This window comes from Mustela erminea, chromosome 1 (assembly GCF_009829155.1).
Source record: "Mustela erminea isolate mMusErm1 chromosome 1, mMusErm1.Pri, whole genome shotgun sequence".
In the NCBI taxonomy this organism is placed as follows: Eukaryota; Metazoa; Chordata; class Mammalia; order Carnivora; family Mustelidae; genus Mustela; species Mustela erminea.
In genome coordinates, this window is record NC_045614.1 from 212050881 (window position 1) to 212063032 (window position 12152).

A 12152-nucleotide genomic window follows, 5' to 3' on the forward strand; every position below is an offset into this window, starting at 1 on the left:
TATCGAAGCCCATTTCGACCAGGGGTGGAGAACCCCCGGCGCTGTCCTCTACCCAACAGACTTGGGTCTTGAGTTATGCCTGCCACTTATTAACTGTCTAATCTTAAGCAGGACAGATCAACTACCTTGTCCTTGGTTTCCTCATCAGTAAGATGGGACAATGGACTGGACGGATTTTAAGATTTGTTGGGGCCCTAAAGAGTGAATGCATCCAGGAGTCCCAGAGGAACATTATAGAAAAGAGATTTTAAGATTTTAGCTGTTCATTGATTGGGATCCTTTCAAGATTTTACTGACTCTCACTTATACAAATGCTGCCAACAGTGAGGCTGAAGGTTGCACCAATGTTTCTGTTGGCCGTTGGAAACCCTGTACATTCTCTCCGGCATGGTTTTTGGCTATAACAATCACAGGTTTCCATGGAGCCATTCCGGCTTAGGGCTCATTACAAGGCGATAGAATCTTGAGTTACAAACAAACAAAACAAAATAAAAATACATTAAAGGAAGACCCTTGATTCTGCTGAAAGAATTCTTCATTTACTGGTGGAATGGTGTAGCTTGTCAAGTGATGTGTCAAGTTAACATGTTGTCAAATCGAGTCGCACCGGGAGGCGATGAGCATCGTGGAGCCAACAGTCAGCTTCCCACGGTGCTTTCGTTGTGCCTCTGATGGTGACTTGGTGATGAGTTAATTATGGACAAATGCATTATGATTGGAGTCTTACCTTGTGGAGTTACTTGAGCAGAGTCAATTGGGTGAGACAACCCTTACATTCTATCATGATAGTTTCCTGAGAAAGAAGCATGTTGGCCCGACTGCTCAGTAGAGGCTGGGCTGAGCACTGTCCAGCACGCTCGAGAAGGCAGGCAGGCTCCAAGCCAGGAGGAGGGGGTGTCAGTCTGACCCCTGGGCACCCGGCGGCTGACTCTGCCCTCTGCTCTCCCCAGGTCATCCACTGCAGCGGCTACTTGAAGATCAGGCAGTATATGCTGGACATGTCCCTGTATGACTCTTGCTACCAGATCGTGGGGCTGGTGGCCGTGGGCCAGTCGCTGCCGCCCAGCGCCGTCACAGAGATCAAGCTGCACAGTAACATGTTCATGTTCAGGGCCAGCCTCGACCTGAAGCTGATCTTCCTGGATTCCAGGTGAGTTTGGCTTCTGCTGCTCCTGCAGAGTTCCAGAAGCCCCCAACGGTGGAAACTGCCCCGAGAGCTCCCCTGTTAAGCCAAAATGTAAGGAGGAATAAGTCGTACTAAGAATGCAAGTGAGAGAGGTGCCTGGGTGGCTTGGTCATTTGAGTGTCTGCCTTTGGCTCAGGTCATGATCCCGGGGTCCAGGGATCGAGCCCCGAATTGGGCTGCCTGTTCAGCGGGGAGCCTGCTTCTCCGTCCCCTTTACTGCTCCCCCTCCTCATGCTCTTTCTCTCTCTCAAGAATGTGAGTTAGAAAGCGATTTAGTGAACCAGGTCATGAGTTAAAAGACCTGCTATCAGCCGTAGGCTTCAGGAGATAGCCGCTTCTCCAGGTACCAGGTTTTATATTATTTTATATTATTTACTTCTCCCTTCATCATCTCACTGGAGTAGGAACTGGAAATACGTGTTGTGGACACAAGTTTTTGAAGGCCCACGAGGTCGGGATTGTCTTGTATCTCCATGAAGTAGGTAGGACCTTACGATTGATTGAAAGAACGTAGGAGTGTGGGTGGTGGGGCGGGGGGCTGCCCACGCAGGCTGGTGGGAGGCCATCCGAGCTGTGGCGGCCACCGGAGCTGAGGCTGCGAGCAGACAGGCAGCCTTCCCTGGGGAAAGCTGTGGCTGTGACCTCAGTGGGGTCCCCCGGCTGGCCCTGGCCTGGGAGGGCACCCCCGGCGGGCGGGAAGGGTCAAGATGCAGTGGCTCCAGACCTGGCTCTCTCAAAAGTCCTTTCCTTTCTTACTTGAGGATGCCTGCCAGTCGGAAGGTCTGATCCCCGAGAGAGAAGGGACCGTGAACGAGGCAGAAGCACTGATTTGTGTTCGCTGGGCCCACGCCTGCTCGGGGGAGGGGGGTGCTGGAGCAGCCCGGCCGTCCCCCAGGGCAGCCCAGCGGGCTTCACAAGCCTGGAGGCCTCAAGCCTGTGGGGCTTCTCTGGGCTTCCCTTTTCTCGTCTGTGAAACAAGTCAGCCCTGCCCTGCCCACTGGGCTACCCACAGGCTGTTTAGGGCAAGTGAAATCTGAACCCACACAGGAAGCATTTGTAAAAGTAAAAAGCCTGATGGGCCTGCAAGGTGAGTCTCTCTGCCGCCTTATAGCCCCCTGGAGTCCTCAGCCATACTGGGAGGACTCGATGTTCAGAGACCCCACTTCTGCTTTTTGGTATGTGTGGCTAAGGTTTCTGGGCGAGAGGAGAGAGATACATCTATATGTTAATACACACACACACACACACACACACACACACACACACATATATTTACTGTTGTTAAAATTTGTAGTTTTTCCCCCATCTTTTTAACTGTGGTAAAATATACATGCCATAAAATTGGTCATTTTAACCAGTTATGGGAGAAAACCACACATATTTGGTTAGGGCTGGGAAGAGAAGACGCCAGTTAGCTTAGTTCATCGTTAGCACACCTCAGAACCTCAGAACCCTGCGAAGGTAGAGAAGTGACAAGGGTTGACATGACGGACTTGGCCTTTGTGCTCCCAGGAGCTCCAAGCAGAGTAGCATAACTCTTTGGGGAAAGGAGGCCGGCCCCTTTGGGCAGGGAGACGCTGACAAAGGCTGTTTCCTGTTTCCTGCCGGGAAGACTGGCACCTGCCTGGAGGGGCGGGGGGGGGGGGGCGGGGGGGGGGGGGCTGCCTGGGATGTGGCGGAAGCGCCAGCAGGCAGTGGTGGGAAGGGGTTCTTTCTGGATTCAGGAGCCACTTTTAAAAGTGAACTGAAAAGAGTTCCAGTCCTCCACGTTCATTATTTTAGACACTTGGGGGAGGTTCTCCCTTGTTATGTCTGTCTCCTCCTTTAGTTTTCCTTTGAGAGTTCCAGGAAAAGCCTCTGAGGCTCAGTGAATTCTCTAGAAGATGAAAGAGGGAGGTGTCCCCGGAGAAGAGACTTCAGGTCTTAAATGGCTCAGTGCATGCAGCTTTGAAACAAGAAGGACAAACGGAGGGCTTTGCGGAAGAGGGCGGACAACGTGAGCTGACAGGCCAGACTGCTCGGGGAGGGAGCCTCAGGCATGGGCTTTCTTGAATGCCAGCAACCTTCCACCTCAGTGTGAGGGCCAGACCCCTGAGGTGAGTAGGAAAGAAAGACTGTGAACTTGCAGAAGACATCCTGTCTCTGCAGAAGTCCCCGTGGTTCTCCCAGCTAAGTACCAGGAAGCTTCTAGCAAAGCTTCTGAAGTCCAGTCATCTAAGAGATGCTTAAGAGAGAGATGAGCTGGAGATTTCTTCACCCCACTCTGGTCTCTGGTCCATTGTAGCTCAGTCTCTGAGAGGTCTCTGGGCTGGGGGACAGAGGGGCTGGCCCAGGACCCAGAGGTCAGCAGAATGGCCCGGCGGGATGAGAGATGTCAGCTCCTGCATCCAAACCCCAGAGGCCACTGTGTGGGCTTGGCTTGAAGCCCAGCAGCCCTAGAGTCACAGGGGCCTGGGGGGTGGCCACTGGGCCCCCCACCCAGTGTAATCCCAGACACAACTGAACTCAGCGTAACCTGAAATTTGGTTCATAGGGGTTTTGTGGTATTTCACTTTGAAACTGTAGCTGGTGCTTTTGCTAAGGATGGGTGAACCCAGCCATGTTTGGGGTTTGGCAAATCCCTCTGACAGGTCTTCAGACACTGGAGGTTTGGAAAAAACCAGGAGGGCATGCTGCCAGACCCTTTTCTTTCCCTTTAATTTTTAAAACCAGCGTGCACTTTGATGAGAAACTTAATACATGTGTTTCTGATTCATTTACACGTTCGGGGCCGTTGTTCTGTAACTTTGCTTCCAAAGGGTCTGGGAAGCCTCTTTCATCCCCACCCCGTAGAGATGCCTGGTTTTCTTTCTGGGGGGATGCCAGGTCTCAGTTTTCCTGCCACACAGTTCGACTCCAGTGGGGCCTGAAGCTCTAGGTGGCCCTTAGAGACGTCCCTGAGCCCTGAAAGGCTGTGGCAAGTTCCTTTTCCACCTACCTCCAGCTCCATCTCCTTCCCACCCTGGAGGAACACCATGGAAATGTGTACACCAAATAGTGAGTAATTCCAGGGAAATATGAGGCTCCCGGAGATTTACAACCCGAAGCCCGCACAGAACTCAACAGAAAGGGGAGCAGGTTACAGAATGAAAGTGAGGTCAAGTTTCCCTGTTTCATTTCTAGCCAACATTTCAGACAGAAATCAGCGGGACCCCCAGTCCCGGCCCCGCCTCGGGCCCCACCTCTGACCCCCAGAACCGCCTCCCTTCCCTTAGAATCCTTCTTGCCCGCCTCTTTCATCTGTTCTTGAATATCTGTCACCAAGACGTTACGGCCACCTCCTCCGAGGGCACAGCTCCCCGCTCAGCTGCCCAGGGCCTGAGGAACAACACCGTTGCCGCCTGCCCTTTTCACCTCCGGAGGGAGTAATCCGAAGGCCAGTGATGATGTGGGCTTGGACCCTGAGAGCTGCTTTTCTTCACAGAGCTGATGTGGGGCCTCTTGAAGAGAATCTTCATTCCTGGGGCTTGATGAGAACAGAGAGGTGATAATGGCAGGAAAGCCCGGGGACATGCTGCCCTTTCGTCAGCAGATTGAAGGTTTACCTTGCAGTCATGCTATTTGTGGGGGCTGTTCTACTGTTTTCTGGGGGCTGCACCACCATGCTCCACTCATAGGAGGGGTCACTGGCTCCAGCTAGTCTGAATGAGCCACTGCCCAACCAGAGCGTCCTGAGACCACGGCATCCGGCGAGACATCAGGGCTCACACACCCCGTAGCCCACCTCCGGATGTGGATACCTCCCACGTGGCCAGCAGTGGGTGAACAGCCAAACCTAATGTGACACCTACTGCGCTAGAACATTACCCAACCGTGAAAACGAACCACCTCTATCACAAGCCACGGCATGGGCAAACCCTGAAAACATGATGCCAGGTGAAAGAAGCCAGACAAAGGGACGTATGCCACAGCATTCCACCCCTCTGCGATACCTGCTTTTTAAAATTTTTGTTTGTTTGTCAGAGAGGGAGAGTGATCGCACAAGCAGGGGGAGTGGCAGGCAGAGGCAGAGGGAGAAGCAGGCTTCCCGCGGAGCAAGGAGCCCAAAGTTGGGGAGTCAATCCCAGGACCCCAGGATCATGACCTGAGCCAAAGGCAGCCGTTTAACCGACTGAGCCACCCAGGCGCCCCACTTGTAAGATATCTAGAATAGAAAGATTCATAGAGACAGAGGGAGAGTGAGGGTTACCTGGTGCAGTGGGAGGTTCTGGAGCTGGAAAGGTGCTGGTCCCACGACGCTGTGGATGTCGTTAGTGCACTAAATGTGCACTTAAAAATGGTTAAAATGGCAAAGGTTTTCTACTATGCATATTTTACCATAATAAAAAAGCAAAGGTTCCCATTGGACTGTCACCCAAAAGCTCCAGGAGAGTGGGTCTTTCTCCCACTATGGGCATCAAAGTTCAGGTGTAAGCGCCCCCAGAGAAGCTTGACCCCAAAAAAGGAAAACGTGTTAAGCCATCAAATGTTCTTCTAGACGGTGGTTTCAGAAGAACATTCCCGCTCACAAACACTGCTACATCCTGCACCGGGCTAGAGTTCAAAGACTGTCTTCTTGTAAAAAAGATCATTCTCGGTTTCCAAAACCAACATCAGCCCCCCTCCCCTGAGCCTTTTAGCACTCGATTCGTTGGCCAAACCAGTATTAGTTTAAATGAAAGGCGATCAGCAGAGCCGCGTAACCCACGGAGCCACTGTCCCCCTCCCCCCAGGGTGACCGAGCTGACCGGGTATGAGCCGCAGGACCTGATCGAGAAGACCCTCTACCATCACGTGCACGGCTGTGACGTCTTCCACCTCCGCTATGCGCACCACCTTCGTGAGTACCGCTCACTGGAGCCGCCGCTGGGCTGTGGGCGGGGCTCGCTGTGGGCGGGGCTCGCCGTGGGCGGGGCTCGCCGGGGTATGGGTGGAGCCGGGAGGCCCTTGTTGGGTACCCTGGTCATCCGCTGTGCACACGTGAATTTTAAAAGTCCTGCGCACTCCATCCACCCCTCCATTAAGCACAGCTAACGGTCCGTTCTCAGCCGTGCAAGCTCACCTTCCGGTGATGTGGCGGGGGTAGGATGGTAGGGAATGCTGGATTGGAGATGGTGGATTTACAACCTGAATGTCTCTATGACATCTGGACACCGGCTGCAAATGAGGGCAACCAGCGAAAGAACCAGCACATACAGAGTCCTTACTATTGTCGGGCACTGGTTTAAGTGGTTAAATATGTTGCCAGCCCGGTGAGGGAGCTTCTCCTGTTCATAGCTTTCTTTTACTGCTGAGGAGGAGCTGAGGTTCAGAGAGGTTCCGCCACTTGCCTGGGGTCACACAGTGAGAGGCAGCAGGCGGTCTCTGACCGCTGTCCACCACCTGGTTGGCAAGCTCAGGGGAGACCCCAGGTTTCCAGGGTGGGGAGAAGTCAGCATGGAAAGAGGGAATAATCAGTATTCGATTCGCCAATGCAGACCGTTGGGTGAACATCTGCGTGGCACCGGGGTGGCCTCAAGTCACTGAAATGTTTTAAAAAGTGACACTTTTCTTCCGGAATCCAACTTGAGGTAGTAAAGAAGTGGCATGGAGCAGGATACCTCATCTTCTCATGGTCCAGCCTTCCGTGCCAATGGCCGGCGCAGGGGTGCTTGGTAAGGGGCTGGAGAAGCTTAGAGGAGCCGGATCTTCTCCTGCCCCCATTCTCGCTTTGCTTTGTGTTGATGAGGAGGCGTTCGAGGACAAGTGGCTGGTGTCAGGCTGAGGGTGGACGGCAGGTCAAGGACTGCTCGCTCTGGCCGCATCGTCTGCATGCCCAGCCGTCTCTCATCCCACTGGGCATGGCAGTCACTAGGGTGTCGCTAGGCAGACTCACACAGCTTCTTGCTGTTCCCTTTTGATTCACAACAGCGAGGAGAGATCGCCGTGCATGGACAGACTCAGAGTTGTGAGCCGCCTTTATATTTCTTGTGTTTCAATAACCAAATCGTGATACAAACATCCCTGTCGTTCTTGAAAGCAGCTTGGTCAGGAAGCAAGTGCTGACCATTTGGACGGGATCTATAGGTTGGCCTCGTTCCTACGGGGGCTGGTACAGGGGTAGGGAGTGTCGATTACAGAATGAGTTATTGGGGAGACTTGCTTGGCAGAGAGTAAGCTGAGAGTATGTGCTCTAGAGTCACGAGAGTGGTCGGGAGATGAAGAGGCATCTGCTTTGAGGGTGTGGAGCAGCAGCATCACCACGGAACAATCTAGAAGGGAAGAGAGGCTTGAGGGTCCTCATCTCCACACTGCCGGGGGGATACCTAGGAGGGACATTCCTAGTCACCACCACTGCAGGTGGGGAAGGCAGGCAGCTGCTCTGAGAGCCTCCACCCCACAGGTCCGCAACCCCCTTCTATGGAGGCAGGAGCTCGTCAGGACCCCGATACCCAGCAAGCCCTGATATCCCCCCAAATTACCTGCAGGAAGAGTTGCTCCTCAAAGTGGGGCTATACTGGAGGACATTAGGCCTCTAAGCCCGGAGAATGAAAACTTATGGAATTAAAAGTCTTCATTTTAAATCTCATTAAAAAAAAAAGATTTTATTTATTTATTTGACAGAAAGAGATCACAAATAGGCCGAGAGGCAGGCAGAGAGAGAAGAGGAAGCAGGCTCCCTGCTGAGCAGAGAGCCTGATGCGGGGCTTGATCCTAGGACCTTAGACCATACCTGAGCCGAAGGCAGAGGCTTTAACCCACTGAACCACGCAGGCGCCCTCTTTCTTTCTTTCTTTCTTTCTTTCTTTCTTTCTTTCTTCCTTCCTTCCTTCCTTCCTTTCTTTCTTTCTTTTTTAAGATTTTATATATTTGGCAGAGAGAGATAGAATGCACAGCAAGTGGAGCACAGGCAGACGGAGAAGCACGCTTCCCACTGAGCAAGGAGCCTGATGTGGGGCTCGATCCCAGAACCTGGGATCATGACCTGAGCCAAAGGCAGACGTTTAACTGACTGAGCCACCCAGGTGTCCCTTAAATCTCATTTCTTATCTCTTTTGCTGCCTGGCTCATAGAGGGGAGCAGGGATTTTTTTTTTCCAGGGGAAATAAATATAATTTGTGCTTTGGAAATGTAATAAAAGCCACAGTGATGATCAGCGTGAGGCTGTTGTGACCCCAACACGTCTGGATGCTTTTCATGTGTCCATTCTGACCTTTCGTCATTGAGGGGAGCTGGGCGGCCCTTATGCCCATTGCCCCGCAGAGCAGATGAGCCCCAGGGGTGGAGGCCTGCAGCCAGACAGCAGCTGAGTCAGACAGGACTGGGGTCCAGGCTTGCTTGGCTCTCAAGCCTTGAGCGTTTTCCGCCACAAGGTGGCTCTTAGACGTGGAGACATGGGCCCGTCTTTGCTGCATCAGGAACCCCAAACTTCCCAAGCTCACCCGGCTTATGAAGGGACTTTATTTATTTGCAGTTTGTATGACAGATTCACCTTATCCCACTTGGAACTTGGTATTTCTAGATACCTCGACAGGGAGCCCTGAAAGGAAACACATTCACAGGCTTCCAGGAGACACAAGGAAAAGACAGAAGCATTTAGAAACCAGAGGGAGCACGGTTGTTTTTAAATTTTCTCCAAATGGGTAGAATTGGTAAACCAAAGAAAATTAAAAATGGCAATACTGACAATGTATTGCTATTGTACAGTGACCTTCGCGACAGTGGAGAAACCACCACTGGGAGAGGAGGTAGCGAGCATACCCCAGCCAGGCTGCCGGGAGATGGGGCGGCCTGGGGATCCGCCATGAGCCCCATGTCTGTCTCAGACTCCCTTCCCCAGGTTTTCCTGACATAAACTAGAGCACCTTCCACAGTGAGAAATAGCAGAGGCTCTTACCACAAATAGGGGTGGGTATTAGTCTTCCAGAGCTCACCCCTTGGCTCCAGGATTGGAACATTCTTTGGATATCCCCTTCAGGAAAGCCATGCATTTCGCCTCCAAAGCTGGGACTCTCGGACGAAGAAAGGGGACGTATTCAACATGCAGAGCGTGGTTTCTGGAAGCTGGGTCTTTGTCGGTGTGGAGCTGGGGCAGTTTGGAAATCTCTGTGTTGTGAGGTAGCTGGGGCTCTGAGTCTCCTTCCCACGCACAGAACTGGGGCCAGAGGGGCCAACTCCGGGAGCCGACCCTGAGCCTAGAGTTCAAAGACAGCAGTTTATTTGGACAGCGACCAAAACATGGTCAAGGGAGAGAGAAGTAAGTCATGGAGGGGAAGGAGTCTTAAGAGGGGCTTGTCTGTCTGGGACTCGGTCATGGTGCTAAGGCGGGGGAGCTGAGGCATTTATGTTCCTGTTTCAGTCATCAGCTGATGGCCGCTCTCGGGGCTGTTAACCCCCCAGCTCCCCCACATCTGTCAGCGTGGGCTCTGCCAGAGAAAGGCCTCAGGGAGGAGATGGGGCCGTCGGAAGTTGCTGGGTGCGCTCCCTGGTGAGGGATGCGATGAGGCATCTGTCAGAGCAAAGGTCCAAAGGGCTGTGTCTCGTCAGCCTACCCCCCGCCCCCCGCGTTGGTCTCCAGGCTTCGAGAAGGTGTTCTCCGTCCAGCCGTCCCTCCACGAGCTGCTCCTCACCTCCCAGCCCAGGCGGTCATCTTGTCCTCACAGGCACTGGTCACCTCTCTCTGAGGGGCCCTGTCGCCCCCACAGCCCAGGGGCCCAGTTGGTCAGTTTGATTGTTGTCCACACCCAGACTCCTGCCCCGTGGGAGCTGGGGGAAGCCAAGCCTCACCCCACTCTTTCCAGTTCTGTTTTCACTCCTCGTATGGTGTCGTCTGCTGTCACCTCTCCTCCAGGAGGATGTGTCCAGCTCCTTCCAGCCCTGCCTGCTTTCCCCTCACGCTGTTCGGATCCTCATGGGGACCGTATTGGTCTGCTTGGGCCGCCATGACAAAATACCCCAGGCTTAAACCACAGAAGTGTGTTTCCTCACAGTTCTGGAAGCTTGAATCTGAGATCAAGGTGTTGGCAGGGCTGGGTTCTCCGGAGGCCTCTGTCCTTGTCTTGTAGATGAGCGTCTTGTTCCTGTGGCCTCAGAGGGCCTCCTGTGATCGTCCCTCTGTGTGTATCTGCGTCCTCATCTCTTTTAATTGTAAGAACACCGGCCATACTGGATTAGGGTCTCCCCCCGCCATTACTTCATTTATTTCGGTTACTTCTTTAAAGCTCCTATCTCCAAATACAGTGACTTTCTGAGGTACTGTGGGAGGGGGCTTCAGCATATGAATCTGGGTAGAACACAGTCAGCCCATGACGAGGACTTTCTCTCAGAGCTCTGTGTCCTTCCCCAAGTAGTAGACCCAGCTGGACAGGCTGGCTTCAGGGAGTCGGGTGAGAAGTCTGAGAAGGCAGGATTCATCATTTGGAAATGTGACTTTTTGGTCCTGTCCCGTGGTGCTCAGTAACTGATGGCAGGGCTCTGGGCCGGGCACCAGCCTCCTGCCCTCCAGGCTTCCCCTGGACCTGGATCCCCAGTGGGCCACGCCAAGCTAGGACTCAATCCTTCATTCTCATCACAGCTGGAGCGGGCTTGGTGTTTGCCCCAGAAGGGTAGGCACGCCACTTCCTTTCCGCCACAACAGAAGGCAGCCAGAGGTGGTCAGGACTATGGTGACCCTCAGAACTCCAAGGCCTTGGGGGGCGCTGGCCTCTTCCAGGGGAACACACAGACACATCCGTCCTCGTAGTTGATGAGGTCACCGAGCACAGGAAACATCTGCCAGCACCCAGGGAGGTCACTGTCCAATTTTCCAAGGCCAGATTTTCTCTACACTGGCGTCCCAAATCCAGGAATCCCGGGAGATGGGGGCGAAGGCCTCTGCCAGCAGCAGGGTTAGACATAAGGCCGTGGTGGCTCTGGAGGAGCACAGTCAGCCAAATGGTTTTCACACATTGTTCAAAATATTATCTTAACCCAGAGCAGGGACCCACAGGGTCCAAAGAAAGCACAGCCCCTAAAGAAAGAGAACTCAACACCTTCCAGAAAGTTAGTTTCCTGAGCAGAAGCAGAACATGGGCTTCGTGAGGTCAGCAAGATGGGGCTGGCATGGCCCTGGCACCTCGGCCTCTGTGTCCCTGTGGACCTGGGCCTTCCCCACCAGTCAGACTGGGCCAGCACTTTCCCCTGAAGCTTCTGCAAGGACAAACAAACCCAGATCCTCTAGGGAATGTATTTGACCCACCCCCCACCCCAAGCCTTCTCCTGACCACCATCCTGAGGTGGCTCTGCTGAATGTGGGCCCCAGCACAGGCCTGACAGTCATGTGGCCTCAGGCCAATACACAGCTTGGGAAGGGACTGACATCTACAAACCCGATGATTTCTGTTGAGGGACACTAGACAGATTTCTTGTGGACACAGTAGTTCAGAAGAACTAGGATGTCCACAAAGCTATTTGTACAAGACGGGCAGAGAATGTCCCCCTAGCTCTCTAGTTAGGCCTCTCTCCACAGTGGGCCCAGATCACAGAGAACACAGGCCATGTCCTATTGTCAAGACATTTCGATATCCCAGAAAGGCTTCGAAGTCTGAATGTGTGGTCTACAGAGTTCAAGAAATAACTGTTATAGCAATATGATAGGACAGCTCGTAGACACCCATAGAGAACGTACCTTAAATGGCACAAGCCTAAATGTTTATGGGGTTAGGCTGGTGACACATATGAATGGGCAGCTGGAGGGCAGTAGGGAGTGGCAGAGCCTGTGGCTAACACCTGACCAGCCAAAGGCACCCAGAGTAACAGCAGCACTGGGCCACCAGCAGAGCCCATCCATGAGCTTGTGTGGTACATGGGACACCAGTTTGCCTAACTCTATGGAACAGGGGACAGAGGTCTTCAAATGAAAGACAAAGTTGAAAGGAGTTTCTAATCTAATGTGACCATTGCATTTTAAGTGATACTAGCCTTTGCTGCT

At 53.1% G+C, this 12152-nt stretch overlaps 1 protein-coding gene across 2 annotated transcripts in view; it reads left to right on the plus strand.

Moving 5' to 3' along the window:
- Positions 1 to 12152, plus strand: part of SIM2 (SIM bHLH transcription factor 2) — a 52348-nt gene that overhangs the window by 25190 nt on the left and 15006 nt on the right. For both annotated transcript variants that reach the window (XR_004288542.1, XM_032354744.1), the window contains exons 6-7: positions 951 to 1150; positions 5938 to 6044. Coding sequence is in view for 1 of the 2 variants with exons in the window: in XM_032354744.1 (XP_032210635.1) it covers positions 951 to 1150; positions 5938 to 6044 (307 nt within the window). In the remaining variant the exon portion in view is untranslated. The remainder of the gene's footprint in view (positions 1 to 950; positions 1151 to 5937; positions 6045 to 12152) is intronic.